At 47.8% G+C, this 19,855-nt stretch overlaps 1 protein-coding gene across 1 annotated transcript in view; it reads left to right on the forward strand.

Annotated features, from left to right (window-relative positions):
* Positions 1 to 19,855, forward strand: part of PTPN21 (protein tyrosine phosphatase non-receptor type 21) — a 76,515-nt gene extending 56,660 nt beyond the window's left edge. The window contains exons 10-18 of the mRNA XM_047080257.1: positions 2,692 to 2,752; positions 3,388 to 3,472; positions 7,429 to 8,849; positions 13,402 to 13,539; positions 14,834 to 15,055; positions 17,015 to 17,143; positions 17,539 to 17,773; positions 18,316 to 18,476; positions 18,713 to 19,855. Coding sequence (XP_046936213.1) covers positions 2,692 to 2,752; positions 3,388 to 3,472; positions 7,429 to 8,849; positions 13,402 to 13,539; positions 14,834 to 15,055; positions 17,015 to 17,143; positions 17,539 to 17,773; positions 18,316 to 18,476; positions 18,713 to 18,841 — 2,581 coding nt within the window. The 3' untranslated portion in view covers positions 18,842 to 19,855. The remainder of the gene's footprint in view (positions 1 to 2,691; positions 2,753 to 3,387; positions 3,473 to 7,428; positions 8,850 to 13,401; positions 13,540 to 14,833; positions 15,056 to 17,014; positions 17,144 to 17,538; positions 17,774 to 18,315; positions 18,477 to 18,712) is intronic.

The raw sequence follows: 19,855 nt of genomic DNA on the forward strand, positions 1-19,855 counted from the left end.
GTAGACTTCAGTGATTCATCACTTGTATACAACACCCAGTACTCATCACAAGTGCCCTCCTTAGCATCACTCATCCAGCCCATCCCCCATCCACCTTCCTCCATCAACCCTCAGTTTGTTCTGTATCATTGAGTCTCTTGTGGTTTGTTTCCCTCTCTTCTTTCCACCCCCCCTTCTCAGATGTTCATCCGTTTTGTTTCTTAAATTCCACATATGAGTGAAATCATATGGTATTTGTCTTTCTCTGATGGACTTATTTTGCTTAGCATAATAATACATTCTAGCTCCATCCATGTAGTTGTAAATATAAGTGTCCTCTAATTTGGTGATTTTTTTTTTTTTAATTTAAAGTTTTATTTATTTATTTATTTATTTTGAGAGAGAGAGAGAGAGAGAGCGTGCATGAGCAAGTGGGGGAAGGACAGAGAGAGGGAGACAATCCCAAGCAGGCCCTGCACTGTCAGTGCAGAGCCCAATGCAGGTCTTGAACTCATGAACCCTGAGATCATGATCTGAGCTGATATCAAGAGCCAGACACTTAACAGACTGACCCATCCATCAGGTGCCCCAATTTGGTGATGGTTTTTAATCAGAAATAATAAGCACTAGTTTTATTTTATCTCAAAAGTCTTATAAAAATAAGCTAATTTTCAGGGTTTGAATACAGGATACTAATTGTTAAGATGCTAAGATTATGGTAAATTTGTTGATTAAATGGACTGAGTGTTTACCTTGTGATTCTGGATTTTCTAGTAATTAGTCCTTAGAACACTATAAGCAAAGGTCACAAAATACTTTTGTAATTAGTATTTATGTGTCACATAAGCTCATGACCCAGAAACAGATGGTGGAAGGTTTTTTTGAAAAACCCTTTGTTCTTTGTGGGGCACCTGGGAAGCATCCGACTTCAGCTCAGGTCTTGATCTCACGTTTCATGGGTTCAAGACCCACGTTGGGCTCCGTACTGACGGCTCAGCCTGGAGCCTACTTCGGATTCTGTGTCTGCCTCTCTCTCTGCCCCTCCTCTGCTCATGGTCCCTCTCTCTCTCTCTCTCTCTCAAAAATAAATAAACATTTACATATTTATTTTATCAATTTAAAAAAAAAGTGCTTTGAGAGGTTCCTGGCTGACTCAGTCAGTAGAGCATACAAACTCTTTGATCTTGGGGTTGTGAGTTCTAGCCCCATTGAGCATAGAGCTTACTTAAAAAAATTTTTTTTCTTTATTAAAAAGTGCTTTGAGAAAATTATGTTAGTCACAACAAAGCCAAAAATCCTATGTTTAGGTTTCTAGATCTTATTTGCAATAAATTGCACATAAAACAAAAACATCCTGACTCTGTTTAAAAGTGATAAAATTAGGGGCGCCTGGGTGGCTCAGTCGGTTGGGCATCTGACTTTGGTGCAGGTCATGATCTCACGGTTTGTGACTTCAAGCCCCGCGTCAAGCTCTGTGCTGACAGTGTGGAGCCTGCTTCAGATTCTGTGTCTCCCTCTCTCTCTGCCCCTCCCTCTACTCGCACTCTCTCTGTGTCAAAAATAAATAAACGTTAAAAAAAATTTTAAGTGATAAAATTACACATGGGTTTTTTTGTGTCTTGTTCCTTTTTGATGTAATTATTTATTCAAAGATGGAACTTGATGGGAATAGTTTAAAATCTCAAATTATCTGATAAATGTCAGTCTGCACTTGTTAATATTCTCATTTGTTTCTAAAAAATACATTTAAAACCAATCAGTGATGCCTGGGTGGCTCAGTCAGTTGCGCATCTGACTCTTGGTTTCGGCTCAAGTCATGATCTCGCAGTTTCGTGAGTTCGAGCCCTGCATCGGGCTCTGCACTGGCAGCATGGAGCCTGCTTGGAATTCTCTCTCTCTCTCTCTCTCTCTCTCTCTCTCTCTCTCTCCCCCTCTCCCTCTCCCTCTCCCTCTCTCTCTGGCCCTTCCCTACTTGCACTGTCTCTGTCTCTCTAAACATAAATAAATAAACTTAAAAACATTAAAAAAAATAAAACCAGAGAGAAGTTTCTTGCATAGAAAAGTCAAATGGGTGTACCACGGGCCCACTGAACCAAATTTTCTATTTTTTGTTTTCTCTTAGTTTCTTACAGGAAATCTGGATTAAGTTACCAAAGTTATAAACTTCCCTCTTGATTATGTTTGTAGGATGTGGTTAGCAGATTTTAACTACAGGCCTGTCCCATTGCTTCAGGCTTCTGGGCTGGCATTTGGTGGTTATCCCCCAGGACTGTTAGTGGAGGTGCCCAGAGCTAACCCAGGCCCATGGGAGAGATGCGTGTGCGCTGAACCTTGCTTCTGTGACATGTTTGTGGGCGATCAAGCCTTGCCACTCTCCCTCTCTGCTTATGCTCATTCCAGAGGTTCTACCTGATAGACCGGGAAAAGACGTACCTGCTGATCCTCTCATTGTCCAGGCAGATGTTGCTGCATCAGGAGGCTCAAACCCTGGGGGGGGGGGGGGGCGAGGGGGGCTTCTGGGCAGCCACAACGTGGGGAGGCCCCAAGGGAGGACAAGAGAGTCTCCTTCCTTTTCTCTAATTTATGATTGGGTTAGTTTTATCTTCTTTTTACTTTAGCAGATTTATCATTTTACCTTCTTATTGATTTCCTTTGGCAAAATCAGGAAAACTATGTGTACGTATGTCTCAGTGACATGTCTTATTTTTACAGGCAAACCCAGACTGTCACAGTGAACCCAATTCGGAGGAGGTCGTCTTCAAGGGTGTCTCTGGTAAGAAAGGAGGAAAATTACGATTGCTTTTTTTTCTTTTAGTGATGTCATCTTCCTTAATAAAAGATCCTTTGGATAGTGTTAATTTTGAGTTGGACCACAAAAGTGTGCTGGTATTAGATTGTTTTTAACCAAAGAAACGGCAGTAGGCTGAGCCCAATATTTATGTAATATTTATGTTATTACACATATTTAAATATTAGGTCCAACCTAATACTACAATTTTCGACTATTAGCAAAGAGTAATCAGAAGTTAGTAGATCTTTAAAATACTAGCTAATTTTGCCTGAGAAGATTAAATATACTACATAAAAGCTTTTTATATTCACATGTTTATATAAGAATTCAGGAAACTTTGTTCCTTCTTGCTCTTAACTTTTTGGATACAGCTTGTTTTCTTGTGATCTCTGATGTCTGATACCACTGTACAGGGCTTGGCATTGTCATTCTGGGAGACATTGAAAGTGATAAATATGGTAAGAGCTACAGGGTCTCCATGTGTATTTTCTATATAATATATTTAACTTCCTTAGAAGTTTTTTAATGGAAAGAAAGAAACCAGCGGAGACTTACTTTACATATATTACATAGGTAGCAATGTATTTTAACTCTGTTTCCAACTTTCCATTCCTTAGCCTAAGCCCCAGTCCTATGTGATGCCTCCCCAACCCCAGCTGCATTATAATGGACATTATACAGAACCATACACTTCCTCCCAAGGTAAAGTACACTATTTCTGAAATGCTGTATAAAATTATTATACTCTGAATAAATCTATGAAGACTTGGAGATCTTGGAGCCAGGACAGTTTCTGGCTGATGTTACCTTGCAATTGTTTTCACGGTTATAGCCATCCTGGATTCGTAGAAGGAGCTGCCATTAGATTCAGTGTCTCAAAATGTGTCGCAATATGCAGTATCAGATGTTGATACTCAGATGATCCAGAGTTCGGCCCGTGGGAGCTCCTTTCGGCCGGCTCCTGTGTCCTGCTGATGCTCCCCCGTTAGCCTTTGAGTGCTTCCTTGTTTCTGGCACAAGATATCCCAAGCTCGTTTTGTTTTTTTTTCCTGCCCGAGGGCTTCCCATTGTAAAGCTTTAAACATTTCGTCTTTATTTTTATTTATTTATTTTTATTTTTCACTTGATTAGTAGAGCGAGCTGTATTTAAGGCAGTGCCTCCAAAGCTGAATGTCAAGCATTCATTCACAGACATTTACTCTCTACCCTGTGTACAGGGCTCTAAAAGCCAAGGAGATTGAGTGCAGAGAAGTAGTTCCACATCTTAAGAATCTTAAAATCTAATAGTAGGGGATAAGACTAGTACACAAATAAATACAAAGAGAACGTGATTGTTTTGAGGAGAGAGGGCAAGCAATTATGCGAAGAGAGTCTCATCCTGTTGGGGAGATTGAGAAGGGCTTTCTGGAAAGACGGGTGGATTTAGACAGCTGGAGAGAGAGGCGGGCAGTTGATTGGGATTGCTACCCCTGGTTTGGGGGACAGTGGATGCCATGGCATAGAATGAGGAAGGGCATTGGGGAGAGGAGGGGTATGGTTGGACTCTCGCGTAGGAAACTGGTAGAAGTGATGTGTGAAGGGACCAGAGGTAGGTTGTGAGTGTGTTGTGTGCGGGCCTTACGTGCACAGATGACAATTTCCAGTGAGGTAGGCTGGTAGGCCATAAGGGAACAGCGCTTCAGGGTGTGGATTCCCAGAGTGTGCACCTCAGGGTATTTTCTGCCTTCCTCACCGCCCTCTCCTTGCACCCTGCCCTCGTCTGGTTCTGCACCTCCAGGTGCCCCACCTCTGGGTAAAGACTCTTCTCTCTGCATTGTTAGAGTTACCTCACCACTCTGCCCTCCTCCTCGGTCTGCAGATATCCTAATACTTTGTCCTTGCCACGCCTCTCTCTTCCACCAGTGGTCGGAGTTACTGTTCCCTTCCCTTTTCCGCCTGCTGCTTCTGAGAGTAGTGCCTGTGTGGTTGTTACCCGTTTATTCCTTCCGCTGCCCTCCCAGGTCCCCAGCGCCCCACGCATCCTCCTCACCAGCACGTCCCAGATTTCTCTCCTGAACAGTCTCTTTTTAGTGCTCTGGTTCTCCCTCCCCTCCTCCTCCTGTGCCATCAGCGTTGTTCGCTGCCTGGGAACGTCTGCCTGTGGCCTTCTTCCCTCCCTGGGCAGGCTCCCACAGCAGCCCATCCACGTTTCAGATTTCAGCAGGGACGGTTGTCACATCTGTGTTTCCCACCTGTCCTTGGTCCTGGGCCCTGCACTGCCATCTGTCTCAGAGTCACAGTTTAGGGGCCACTACACGGACAGCCCTCCGCGGGGTGCTGGCTTACGGTATCCGCGATTACAATGAGCTGAAAATGAAAACGTTACATTTCAGCTCATCACTCTACCCCATAAGCCTGTCCCTCTCCCCCTTGTCCTTACTTCATCTTTGTGATGAAGTCACTGTCCTGGTTACTTGGATTCCAAACTGCAGGTAATTTGGCCTTTTTTTTTTTTTTTTTTTTTTTTGACCTCAACACCCAGTCGTTACACATGCTTTTGCCTCTAGCTCCATATATCCCTTCCATCTCCCTGGCCTTCTGCTCCTGGTTTAGTCCAGCCCCATGGCTAGCTGTAGCCCCATCTTCAGCCTGCACTCTCCCCAGTTCGCTGGACACGAGAGTGCCAGGCTCTTCTCATCTCCCCATTCCTCTCATTCCTCTGCCTGGGGTGCCACCCTCTCCATGCTGATTCCCAACATTCCTTCTCCAGTCTTCCTTCCCGCTGTGCTCCAGCCGAACCGAGGATGCCCTCCACAAGTGGTCTCCCAGCCTTGCCCGAGCTGCCCTGTCACTCAGAACGCCCTTTGCCCTGACACGACCCCGTAGTGTACTCTCCTGCCCACGTGCCTGGTTCCCCTCGGGTCGGTGAGGCTGGGCTGTGGGAACTCTTGTGGCGCAGGCAGGAGGGCTCTGCTCCCCACCTGCCTACCCCTGTGTTCCTGCTGGAGGGGCTTCTTCCGTCTAGAACACTGGTCAGGGTGGTGGGGGCAGGGGGGCATGGAAACTGTCTCTCAATCTTCTGCTCCCTTTCCCTTGACCTCTGCTAGTCATATGACCATGCCTGGCATAGGCCGCGGGGTGAGGAAGGGTAATCCTGCACCCACTGGCTGACTGGCTGCTGCTGAAAGCCAGGCAGGCCCTCCCCACTGCCCCAAAGGCCACTTGAATGCTGTATTTTTTGTGAGGGTGTTCTTCATTCTCTCCTCCCTGTCCCCATCAACCCAGCCCAAGCTGGAAGAGATCCTTCTCTCCTCCTGCATGGACCCGTCACACTTACCTCCTTGTAGTGTAACATGTCCTTGAATTGTGACTTTCATTTACATTTTTCCCCTTTACTCACCTGGATTCCCATCTTTTACCCCCATCAGTGCTCAGCATAGTCTTCTGCACACACGGGCTCCCAAAGGGATGTCCTGCGGGGTGCAGGGAGGAGCCTGCAGGCAGGGAGACCAGAAGGGGTGGGTATCAGGCCAGTGCAGACAGGCTGGAGTAAGGACCAGGGAGAGGCTGTGGTGCCAGTGACTCCAGGGACTCCGAGGTCGCAAAGCATTCCAGGTGTGGGAAGAGTGCAGGACGGTGAGGCACCGGTGTCAGCAGGGAGAATACAGTGTGTGTTTGAGCCCTGTTTCTACCTGGCTTGCGTGCCACCCGAGGAAAGTCCATACGCTAGACTGACATATTCCCTTCGATAACCACTAGCCACTAAACCATCACACAGCTCTGTAATCCCAAAAATAATACTTTTCAAAGCCAACTGTTCCCTGACGGACCTGACTGCTGCTCTTTGAAGCATGAGAAATCACCCTCAATAGTGATGGTGTTTCCAGTGAACCACAGATTGGACAGAAGAAACATGCCTCCGTCCAGCCCTACCTGGCACACAGGCAGCCATCGTAGAAGAGATGGTGCTCCTGATTCTGCTAGCTGTGGATCCCCATCTCACTGGAGCACGGGGGCTCGAGCGGGCAGTGGGGGAGGGGGGTGACTAGCTTAGCATGATTCTCCCTGGCTTCTGGCCCCTGGTGAGGTATATAGCAACTGATGACACTGTTGGACCTGCAGAAGCAGAACCCGCAGAGTTCTTGTCTTTCTGTCTTCATTCTAGAAGAACCCATAAACAACCTAGAATTCCACTTAAGGAGGTATTTATAGATGGTTGGTACTTGAACTAGCTCAACATCAGCAAGGCCACATCCCCACCAGGGGAAGGGAGCAGTTAGTGGCCCAATGCCCTGAACAGTGTCTCTGTCTCCAGCTACCCAGAATTCCAGAAAGTCTGTTTCATCTCTAGTAAAACACATTTTTGATTTTCAGAAAAAGACAACTGCACTCTTAATATTGGACTTAGATTTAGTTAATCTTTACTGGGGCGGGCGGGGTGTTGAGATGCTGAGTACCACCCTTAGAGCAGGCAGAACTATCACCATTCTATAGATGAGGACGCCCGGGCTCCAGAAAGTGTGCCCACGGTCATTCAGATAGTCCGGGTAAAGCCAGGTTATTTCTGCATGGATTTTTGTAAACGACACCGAAAATGTCAGCAGCGTTCAGGGCACATCTCAGTTTCCGCCTAGAGTAACTGGTCCAGCTCATTCGCTTTAAATGTGTTTGTTTCCCAGATAACCTCTTTGCCACCAACCAGAATGGATACTATTGCCACTCCCAGACGAGTCTGGATCGAGCCCAGATTGACCTCAGCGGTCGGATCCGAAACGGCAGCGTATACAGCGCGCACAGCACCAACTCCCTGAACAACCCTCAGCCCTACCTGCAGCCCTCCCCCATGTCCTCCAACCCGAGCATCACTGGGAGTGACGTCATGAGGCCCGACTACGTGCCGTCACACCGCCACAGCGCCCTGATCCCGCCGTCGTACCGCCCGACCCCGGATTACGAGACGGTCATGAAGCAGCTCAACCGGGGAATGGTGCCCGCCGAAAGGCAGAGCCGCTCGCTGCGAAACCTCAACATCGGCAACTCGTACGCCTACAGCCGGCCCGACGCGCTGGTCTACAGCCAGCCGGAGATTCGGGAGCACGCGCACTTCGCCTCCCCGCAGTCGGCGCACTACCCGTTCAGCCTCAACTACAGTTTCCACAGCCCGTCCCCGTACCCGCACCCCGCCGAGCGGCGGCCCGTGGCGGGCGCCGTCAGCGTGCCTGAGCTGACCAACGTGCAGCTGCAGGCGCAGGACTACCCGGCCCCCAACATCATGCGCACGCAGGTGTACCGCCCGCCCCCGCCCTACCCGCCCTACCCGCCCCCGCGGCCGGCCAACAGCACCCCGGACCTGTCCCGCCACCCGTACATCAGCAGCAGCAACCCCGACCTCATCACCAGGCGCGTGCACCACTCGGTGCAGACGTTCCAGGAGGCCAGCCTGCCGGTGGCGCACTCCCTGCAGGAGGTCAGCGAGCCGCTCACGGCCGCCCGGCGCGCGCACTTGCACAAGAGGAACAGCATCGAGGTGGCCGGGCTGGCGCACAGCCTCGAGGGCCTGCGGCTGAAGGAGCGCACGCTGTCCGCCTCGGCCGCCGACCCGCCGCCGCCGCGGCCCGTCTCCGCGGGCTCCCAGCCCGGCGGCTTCCCAGAGAGGGCCGAGCGGGACGAGGCGGACGAGCGGGGAGGCCTGGGCTATGGCCACAAGAAGTCTCTCTCGGACGCCACCATGCTGATCCACAGCAGCGAGGACGAGGAGGACCCGGAGGAGGACGTGGCCACGCTGGAGGTGCCCCTGCTGCCGGCCCGCGCGCCGCGGGGCCGCCGCTCCCCGGAGCCTCCGCCTGGCCCGGCCCGAGGGCCCTGCGCCCCGGTCCCCGCCGCGCTGGGCCCGGGCCCCCTGCACGGCCGTGAGCCCGGGCCCCATCTCGGGGAGGCCCTTCGACCCCGCAGAGAGGGGCTGCTCACGCCCTCCATGTCCGAATCTGATCTCACCACGTCGGGGCGCTACCGAGCCAGGAGGGACTCCCTGAAGCAGCGGCCCGTGTCAGATCTCCTCTCCGGAAAGAAGAACGTCGTGGAAGGCCTTCCGCCGCTAGGGGTAAGGTGAATGTGTGGCGAGTGTGTGGCCGGGTCCTGTCCTTGACTCTGCCTCCTGGCAGTTCGGCTTTGTCTCTTGGAGTTCTTCTCATCCCCCCATGCGCTATTTCTGGACTTATTTGGAATACTTTGAGTTTGAGGATTATCTATGGAAATGAGGGGGATCAGTTGGATCGGTTAGAATTTTAGTGGTTTTGCTGGAGATAATTAGGTGAAGTGAGAAGGTTAACGCGGGAGGCTCTGGAATGGAGAGGAAAGAATAAATGAAAGGTTTGGCCAATGCAGCCTTAAGGAAAAGGAAGTTAAGCTTTCACCCGCTTTAGGCGAGGTTGCTTTGTTAGGCACTTGTTAGAAACACTGTGCTGATGCAGCAGCGGGGGGGCTGCATGGTGTCTGCGAGCAGCATCCCTGGAGAGAAGTGTTGCTGATGTCCGAGTGTGTGGATACTGCTTGAATTCCCTGTGTGTGATCTCTGAGGGCTGAAGAGTGATTCTGGAGTTGGGAAGGTGGCACTTTGTCAAGACAAAACACTTGAAAGCTCCAGGTCTTTATTTTTTTAATTTTTTAAGAACGCGTATTTATTTTGAGAGAGAGAGAGTGAGAGAGCGAGCCAGCAGGGAAGGGGCAGAAAGAGAGAGAAGCCCAAGCAGGCGCCACACTGTCAGCCTGGAGCACCATGCCAGGCTGGAACCCACAAACCGGTCGTGAGATCATGACCTGAGCTGAAACCAAAAGTCAGATGCTTACCTGAATGAGCCACCCAGGCCCCCGAAAGCCCCAGGTCTCTTTCAAAGAAAGATTAAGTGAACGAGGATCCCAGGAAGGTCCCTTGGAGAAAATGCAGCTCTTTGATACTCAGTATAGCAAATAACCAACAGTTAAGCACTTACTTATGTGGGGCAAAATATAAAAGAGCATATATAACATCATCTCTAGCTGCCATCCCCCCGAGCACTTGGCACGTGCCGAGGCCCCTCTGGTTTACAACAGGCCTATTGTTCCTTCAGAAGAGAGAACAGACTCTGAGATGTTTAGTAACTTTTCCAAGGTTACACAGCTAATGGGTGGCTGAACTGGAATTTTAAACCCATGCTTATCTCTGCAACCTATTTTCTTGTCAGTTATGCTGTTCTGCATTGAGGTATAATGTATATAATATTTTATTAAGTAGCTGTTGTTTTTCTAAGCCTTGCTGTTTTCTGGCTTTCCACGGAAACTTTCTGAGTCCCCAAGCCTTGGCCATGCATTCGTGCTTTTGTCATGGAAGCGTGGTGGCTCTAAATCCTCTTGCTTCATCGCTCAGGCTTCTGGCCCCTCACTGCCTGCACGCCCTCCCCTGGCCCTGCCCTGGGATCTGGCAAAAGCCATTAATTAGCCTGTCCATCCTGTCTCCCAGTTCCTGTCAGCGCCCAGCAGCTAGGACTCCTCCCTCACCTCTGATAGTTCGCATATGCAGACTTCAGGACCCGGCACAAATATAGTAGGATCCTCATAAACTGGGAAGAAAATCCACACAATTTTACAGTGCGTATGAAATAGATTAGCAGAGGTAGACTGAAGCCACTTAACAAGAGTGTGTTTGCTTTTAATGAATCGGGGGTTTGAATTTTAAGCTTATTTTCAATTTTTCTTAAGATTACATTTGTATCTACCTGAGCAGTAAAGACCAATGTCTCAGGTCAGCTGGAGTGGAAGTTAAGGGTTCATGATCAGTGATTCACGGTGGGGGCTGGGTGTGGATGTGTCTCCAAAAGGTAATGCTACCCAAGTCCCTGAGCCAGCTGGACAGGGCCCTTTCATACTTAATCCTCTTTCCCTAATTATACTGAGAATTTTCCATCATTTTTTTTTTAATGTTTATTTTTTTTGAGAGAGAGAGAGAGAGAAAGTGCAAGTGGGAGAGGGGCAGAGAGCGAGGGAGACACAGAATCCGAAGCAGGCTCTAGGCTCTAAGCTGTCGGCACAGAGCCTGATGCAGGGCTTGAACTCACAGAGGGTGAGATCATGACCTGAGCCAAAGTTAGACGCCTAACTGAGCCACCCAGGCACCCCAGAATTTTCCATCATTTTTATGTGTGACCTGAGTCACTTCTCCAAATGATACTTGTTTTGAGGGAGTCCACTATGCAAGCTTATTGTCCCTTTTGAATGGGATCTAGTAAGATCCCCTAAATCTGAGGGCTTTGATCAGCTTGCTTCTCTAAAATTACAAGTTTTCTTCCTTGTTGACTTTTTTTTTTTTAATGTTTATTTTTTATTTTTGAGAGAGAGAGAGAGCATGAGCAGGGGAGGGGCAGAGAGAGAGAAGGAGACACAGAATCCGAAGCAGGCTCCAAGCTCCAAGCTGTCAGCACAGAGCCCGACTCGAGGCTTGAACTCATCAACCATGAGATCATGACGTGAGCCAAAGTCGAACACTTAACCGACTGAGCCCCCAGGCACCCTTTCCTCTTTGACTTGTAAGGCCCCTAGTATTAGTACAGATCTGTGACTGGATTATTTCTTTGGCATAACGGATTCTCCTTTACTGGAAGAGTGTGTATGGCAGCTATGGCTTGGGGGAAAGGTGTAGGACCTAAGAGTGGAAGAACTTGGATCTGAGGCTAGATCCTTCCATTTATTAGTTCTCTGCCCAGTGGGCTGGACCCGGCAGCACCAGAACCTCATCTTCTTCATCTGTAGCATGGGTACAGTCACCTCTGCTCTGCCTGCTAAGTCCCACATAAGGTTAGGCCTGAAAAATGCTTTCTAAATTCTATGATGGGGCATAACTGACTTTAAAGAAAATTTTTTATTGTTCTGACACTGATGACCATATATGAAAAGGCATCCATGTGACCTTGAGCAAGCTGCTTCTCTCTGACTTATTTTTTCACTTGTAACTGAAGCTGGCCCCAGAGAGTTGTTGTGGGATAAACTGAGGTCCTAGAGCATAGAAAATGCTCAGTCGAAGTTAGCTTATTACTGGGAGGTTGCATCATACTGACTTCCTAAGAATTGGAGAACTCTAGCCCCTGCTAAGCCCCTGAGACTCCCCATAGTAATGCGGGGTTGCCATTATCTTCATCATCCAACAAACTTAGTCCACATCCCAATGAGAATTGAGGTTACAGGAGTTTAGTATTAATATTAAAAACAATGAACTAAATTGCAGACAAGCAGAAACATTTGAGAGTTCTCCACCCTTCTCCACCTCCAGGAACTTGATTGTTATCTGAAAACCAGTGGGCTGGTTGGAGTGCTCCCATAGCTAGGGACAGATTTTCCTCCCGTGCAGCCCCAGTCTGGGTGGCGGTTCTCACACAAACCATGGTGCGGCTGTGCCCCGAACACCACGTGTCTGTACTCCGAGGACGGTACTCGCTTAGACTCCGTGCGCCTTTCTTCAAATACTGGCTTTAGAACTGACCTTCCACGCAGTCAGTTTTATCCGGCATGTGGTGCAGTGGGCCCTTCTGGCTCATTCTCAGGCAGAGAACAGCTGGAGCCACCTCGTACTGGCTGGCGAGAGCGTGCTTGAATTTTCAGGAGTCTTGTGAGCCACTTGATGTTATGTTGGCAGCTTGAAATTGGCCGTGGTGGGAGTATTTGCACCATGGAAACTGGCAGACTTTATAAGCCCCTCCCCAGCCCCCCTGCCAGTTGTTAGACAGCAGCATCCTGGGGTTTCCTGCACAAGGCAGAATCCTGACATTTTAGCCTATGCAGCGGCCTTTTAGCCTTCCTCCCTCCCCTCCTCTCCCTCCCTGGCTGGTAGAGCTGGAATAAAACTCATTTCCTTGTGAGACAACTGAGAAAACCATTTCTGTCAAACGAGGGCCACTGTTGTAATTATTATGGCTTCTGAGGGGGTGTAGAAAATATCTGAGTAGACTTGGTGGTCCTGGGCTTGTCTGCCTTAGAGAGGAAGATCATTACGTTAGTAGTCGCTTTAGGAAACACACATTTTCAGGAGGCAGATAGCCTGTCCTGTGCCCCCCCAGCCCCCTGGCGTGACATGATGGAGCTCTCGGTGCTGTTTTATTTTCCTGGTTAAAAACGTGCAGTTCTGAGAGGTTTCGTGATCCAGCCCAGGTCACACAAGTCTGCAGCAGAAGGTAGAATAGAATAGAGAGGGTGAGCGCAGAAAACATGTAATTTTTTCAGAATGATTTAAAGAGCTAATATATATTTTTAAAAAATTACGGAAGCCTATTGGCAATCACACAACTGCATTTAAAACCCTTTTTGTGGACGGCCACTGATTTGTGTGTGTGTCATGTTTTGAAATTTGGGAGCTCTTTGAAGGAATGCTGTCTGCCTGGAGCCTCACCTTACATTACAACAGAGCCTTGAAACCAATTGCATTTCAAAATCTATCTGGAAGACTTATCAGGGCTCTGGCCTTGAAAGGAATGTCTTCCTCCCAATGTTTGTTGTGTGTGTGTGGAGTATAATCTCTCCTGTGGTTGAACACTCCTTCCATTTGTTTCCAGTCTTCAGTCCGTTGGAATTTCTTTGCAAGGGGGTTGTATTTGTGTATATTTCATATATACATACAAATATTTTTATAGGGAATGAAAAAGAGCCGGGTAGATGCAAAAAAAATTGGTCCTCTCAAATTGGCTGCCCTAAATGGACTCTCCCTGTCTCGACTGCCTCTGCCGGATGAAGGAAAGGAAGTGCCTGCCAGAGCCACCAATGATGAGAGGGTACGTACGAAACATATGGACCTGGTATGCCTCCTGGGGCCATCCATATAATGCTACAAAAGTGCCTTCTTGAGATGTTAGTGAATTTTCGAATACATTTAATCATCACAAATGAGTGTTATTGAGGCAAATCTAACAGATAACTTTAGAGTAAATGTTGATTTTGCTTGTTTCTGAATGTTATTCTTGACCTTCTTCCAGCCATCTACAGCAGTCTTGATATTTGATGGCTTTAAATTAGAGGAGATCTACCAGTACGTGTGCACATGAGACTCTGACTGCTTTCATTGTACTGAAAATGTACCTCAAGAGTAAACAGTTACTGAATGTTTCACGACTTTCTCTGTGACCAAGATAATATTTGCTGTGAGGTTTTATTACATCAAAATCAGACAGGCGTGAATTAATGCTAAGTAAAAAGATTCCTTTGCGTACAACTGGACCATGGAGATAATTTTGAATATTCTTTTTTTTTTTTCAGTTTTTGTGTATCGTTGATTAGAACATTGAAGCATTTGTTCATAGAGATTGGAATTGATTCGTCTACTCTAGGGTTTACTGTTCTCCAGGAGAATGTTTCTGTCTCTTAGGAATTGCAAAATCAACCGTAGATTTAGAGAAAATGAGTTCAACAAATTAGGTTAGGCCAGTTTTCACCTTTAAACAGAACTCTGCATTCTGCTTCTCACCAACAAGGTTATTTCATTTGTTATTTATTTATTTTTTTAAAGTTTATTTTTTTGGGGCGCCCAGGTGGCTCAGTTGGTTGAGCATCCAACGTCAGCTCAAGTCGTGATCTCACCATTCAGAGTTCGAGCCCTGTGTCTGTGGTGACAGCTCAGAGCGTAGCGTGGGGCCTGTTTCAGATTCTGTCTCTCTCTCTCTCTCTCTCTCTCTCTCTCAATAAACATTAAAAAAAAAAGTTTATTTATTTATCTTGACAGAGATAGAGACAGAGTGGGGGAGGGGCAGAGAGAGCTGGAGACAGAATCCCAAGTACGCTCCGCGTTGGTGGCACAGAGCCCGTCACGGGGCTCAAACTCACAAACGGTGAGATCATGACCCAAGCTGACATCAAGAGTCCAAAGCTCAACCAGCTGAGCCACCCAGGTGCCCCTCATTTGTTATTTTAACTCTTATTGTTATGTCTTGTTAAAAAGTTAGCTTTGGTTTCACCTAGACTTTTCAATATCAGATAATGCTAGACTTGAAGCAGAGAACAAGATTTCAGATGCGCCATCAGAGTGCAGCTTAGACATGTGACTACACTCATTCCACATATTCCGTTTTACAGTGTAAAATTCTGGAACAGCGGTTAGAACAGGGAATGGTATTCACAGAATATGAAAAAATTCTTAAAAAACGGCTAGTTGATGGGGAGTGCTCAACAGCACGACTCCCTGAAAATGCAGAAAGAAATCGATTCCAAGATGTCCTTCCCTATGACGATGCCCGAGTGGAGCTGGTCCCAACTAAAGAAAACAATACCGGCTACATCAATGCGTCTCATATTAAGGTGAGCAGAGCGGGTAGGGTGATAAACGGGCCGTGAATTTGTGAGTTGAATCACAAGAATGATAAGAATTGTATTCGTGTGTGTATTCTAAAATCAGCCTAGTTTGAACCATCGTAACAAATTATGTCTAAACTGGGAAGTCCATTTCCCCCGGCTGGGTAGGAAGTGTTTACCACTGGAGCCCAGGCCACATGTGCCCTTCCCCTTTGGTGAACCACTCCGCCCCCAACACTATTGCCGGGACCCAGGGAGCACTCCTTGCCCTGACCTTGGGACTTTGTTCTTCTGAATCTGCTGGCCTCTTTCTGGCTCCTAAATTCTCTCCAGAGTGGCAGAATTGCTAGTTTTTCCTGATCACGTATATCCGTTAATTCTCACGTGACAAGAGTGTCTGGGTATTTTGATGGTGGTGTCACCAAGCTTTTCCCCGTGAGGCTGCTGTCTGTTCTCTGCATATTCCCTGTAGCCGCTTTCGCACATCATTTTGTTCTCGGGAGAAGCAGTTACACCTTTTCCCTAGAAGCCGAGTAACACTGTCTGACCTGGCTAATGTTACACCCATTAAAGTGGGAAAAAGTGAGGATTCCCAGCTGGCAGGCGAGGAAGGCCAGTGCTGTCTCTCCTGCGTCATCGTACCTTTTGTTTTCTGCTGGCTAGAGGTCCAGTTCTTGCATTTTGGGAAGGAGAAGTTTCCTAATACAGAAGGAGGACGTGTCCATGGCCAGGTGTTTTTCTTCTTTCCCACATTTTATTTTGTTTACAAGTGATATTCGATGTAAGCAGCTTCCCACGGGTGGCTTTTAAAAGAGACCTGACCATCTGCCCACGGAGGCCGGTACCCTTGACGGTCTTTGGGAATCTATGCACGTGCTTTGTAACGTGGGTATGGTTTATTTAAAAACTGAGCATTTCTGTGGAATAACTCATCTAGTCTCATGACTGGATGGATGAGAACTGAGTGAAGTCTTCGTCCTGTGGGGGTATTTCAAAGTCTTTAGACACAAGCTGAGGAACGAAGGAAGGTGCCTGAGCTTCAGAATTCCTGGATGTCCCACTTACTAGCGTGGGACTTGGGACCTGCTTGTACTTTCCTCTGAATAAAGAAGTGCTGACGTGTCCCCCTCAGGCTGTCCATCAGAACCCCCGCCCCCCCCAGCAGCTATTCACTGTGGTGACTGGTAGCTCTCAGGGCACCTGCCACCATGTGAGTGAGCCCTCAGTGAGGGGATGTGCCTGTGATTTATGAGGGTGTGGGCAGAATAGCACCAGGCACTTGGGAAACAGTCACTGTGGTCACCGGACGTCAGGGTGTGTGGGGTCTAACCCAGATCTCCTGACTGTGTTACCTTAGCCTGTTCCCAGGGAGGTGCAATCTTAGGTGCAAATTATGTGTCATTCTGGAGGGTGATCTTGACTCAGGTTCAGAGGTGAGACCACTTTGAGCAGGAATATTTTTTCTTCTCTAGAAATTTGGCATTTAACCTCAGTTTTGGCTTCATTGTTAATGTTTTTCCCAACGTGTTAGCACTGTTTGAATTTTAGGATCCTATTATGTTGAGACTATTTTTATAAGAAGAAGAACCATAACAGCAGCAATAACCACTGTTTATTGAGAACCTATTATGTGCAGGCACCGTATATATTGACTCAGCTAATCCTGCCAGGTGACTCATCTAATCACTGTGAGGGTACGTGATATTTTTATTTTACACATGAGAACAGAGAGTCAGGTTAAGTAGATTGCCCCAGGCCACAAAAATATTATGTGAATTCAAGTGCATAGGTTTATAAAACAGGTGGTCATGGGAATTGTATTAATAAGGAAAAAAAAAAAGAATAAAAGTCTTTATTCTGAATAATTCCATTCTTTAGTAGCACCGTGAACTACATGCATGCGTGTGTGCATACATCATATATGTCCACACGTAGTGATTTTTTAAAAATCTTTTCTAATTTCAGGTCTCTGTCAGTGGAATTGAGTGGGATTATATCGCCACACAGGGACCATTACAGAATACCTGTCAGGATTTCTGGCAGATGGTGTGGGAACAGGGAATTGCCATTATAGCCATGGTGACAGCGGAAGAGGTGAGTGCTCCTTTCTCCTAATTGATTTCCTCAGCCCCCAGAGAACAGTCCCTGTGGGTCGTGGGGAGTCCTGACCCTGAGAGGAGGCGGCGGGCTGGGACCCTAACCCTGCACTTCGGACACGCTGCGTGTATGGAAGTGCCTTCGCTGCTGGATCTTGTGTTGGGTTTTGGCATTACTTGTCGTTTTGTTGTTGTTGTTGTTTGTCTGTCTGTTTTTTAATGTTTGTTTTTGAGAGAGCGAGAGCGAGGGAGAGGGCAGAGAGAGAGAGAATCCCAAGCAGGATCTGCACTGTCAGTGCAGAGCCCGACATGGGGCCTGAACCCATGAACCGTGAGATCATGACCCGAGCCGAAGCCGACCCAGGCGCCCCTGACCGTACTTGTCTTTCCCAGGAGGGCGGAAGGGAGAAGAGCTTCAGGTATTGGCCACGACTTGGCTCCAGGCACAACACCGTCACCTACGGGAGGTTTAAGATCACAACCCGGTTCCGCACGGACTCTGGCTGCTACGCCACCACCGGCTTAAAGATGAAGCACCTGCTCACAGGGCAGGAGAGGACAGTGTGGCATCTCCAGTACACAGACTGGCCTGAGCACGGCTGTCCGGAGGACCTCAAGGGGTTTTTGTGTAAGTGTCTTCATTCCCAGCACAGCCTCTGCTTATTATTAAATTTGTTTGTGTTTTTACATTTATTTATTTTTGAGAGACACAGTGAGACAGAGCACAAGCAGGGGAGGGGGAGAGAGAGAAGGAGTCACAGAATCCGAAGCAGGCTCCAGGCTCCGAGCTGTCAGCACAGAGCCCGACGCGGGGCTCGAACCCACGGACGGCGAGATCGTGACCTGAGCCAAAGTCGGACGCTTAACTGACTGAGTCACCCAGGTGCTCCTGGACTTGCTTTAAAATAACGGTTTTATGTGTTTAGGGGAGGCTTAGCACAAGGTTTTGAAGTATAATTTGGTCTCAGAGAGACCGCCTCCTCTGTTTCATTTTGTAAATGAGAAAATGGAAGCCCAGGCAGAGGCAGTGACTCGCCCAAGGTCACACTGTCCGTTGGTGGTCGCAGTGCTCTTTATCCAGAGTCCTCCCAGTCAGTGATGATAATCTGAAAATTGTCAATTTGATGGGCCTTAATCCCCGATTATGTTTCTGTTTCTGGCATCTCACAGCATACCTCGAAGAGATCCAGTCTGTTCGACGCCATACAAATAGTACCAGTGAACCAAAAAGCCCCAACCCTCCCTTGCTGGTCCATTGCAGCGCAGGAGTGGGAAGGACTGGCGTCGTCATCTTGTCGGAGATCATGATCGCCTGTCTGGAACACAACGAGGTATTGCTGTCCTTCTTCGGCTGGGGGAGAAGTGGGCAGGGCCCAAGGCCAGGGGAAGAAGGGACCCGGTGGCCTAATAGTTCTTTCTGAACAAGTACCCAGGGGGCTTCTTCTAGAAGATGCTGAGGTAGCAAAGAGCATCTGTGTCTGTCTCCTGACCAGATCTCTGCGCAGGCTCCCCCCAACCCCGTCTCCGCAGGGGAGTGCATTCCCCTCATGGCTGTCTCCCCATCCAGGTGCTGGACATCCCAAGGGTGCTGGACATGCTGAGGCGACAGAGGATGATGATGGTGCAGACCCTCTGCCAGTACACGTTCGTGTACCGAGTGCTCATTCAGTTCCTGAAAAGCTCAAGGCTCATATGAGCTCCCACAGCTTGTCACGGGGACCGATGGATCACGGGAAGCGTTTACAGCGAAAAGAAGTGCTTGCCTAACTCCTACTTCCTCCGGCACCCTGGGCCGCCAGAGACCGTGTGAATGGATGACGGGCACTGAAGGCACTGTGCCGAGCAGGAGGCCAAAGTCGGGAGGCTTGGCCCGGGAAGGATGCTGAGGGAGAAGGACTCGGTTCCCAGGGCCTCGCCCGGCTCCGGTCTGTCCCATTTGCGGTACTTGCACACTTTGTGGAGGTTGTGTTTTCCAGACAATTCTCTGTTTTACTGAAGCTATGCTGGGCAACTCTGGCAATCATTAAGGCGCATAGATTTCTATCTTAAACTAGTTTTTGATAATGGAATTTTATTTTATGACTAAAGTATTTGAACTTTCTAGGCGGATGGTCCACAGGTGTGATTGGTTCCTGTATAAGTTTGTATTTAAAACCATGTTGCTGTTTCTCGTTACTTCTTAAAAACCTTGCGTACTTAACAGTTTAGTTACCAAACCCGAAAGTACGAGAAGAATCTAAAAGTGTTATTTTCAAACATAGAAAGCATTTTTATATTCAGAAAATTTCTTATCCTAAAAATTCTATATATTTGTACCTTCTATTTTTTCCAGACGAGAGTTCATCTCAACTCATTAAGGTACTGAAATGAATGAAGGCACATGATTGAAAATGTAAGAGAATAATCGGATTCACCATTTTATTCAGTATTATTTGTAAACCCAAACGAGTTCGATTTTTCATTGGTTGAAAATGAATTGAAAAACCATTGCATCGGATGGTTTTAAGCACTTTTTTTATTAAAAACAGATCTGAGTTCTGACATGTGCTGCTTTACAGATGAAACAGTAACAGTGGACATTGCTCCAGAAGGAGTGTTTTGGAAGAGCTGAGGAATAAGTGTATGTAGGATGGTTGGGGCAAGATGAATGTGGCATAAGTACAAGATGCCTTTGGCCAAAGTACAGTATTAACTATACTCGGACTGCGAG

The sequence above is a fragment of the Lynx rufus genome, unplaced genomic scaffold (assembly GCF_022079265.1).
Source record: "Lynx rufus isolate CCGP_SWC_20201006 ecotype Redwood Valley unplaced genomic scaffold, mLynRuf1.p SCAF_17, whole genome shotgun sequence".
NCBI lineage: Eukaryota > Metazoa > Chordata > Mammalia > Carnivora > Felidae > Lynx > Lynx rufus.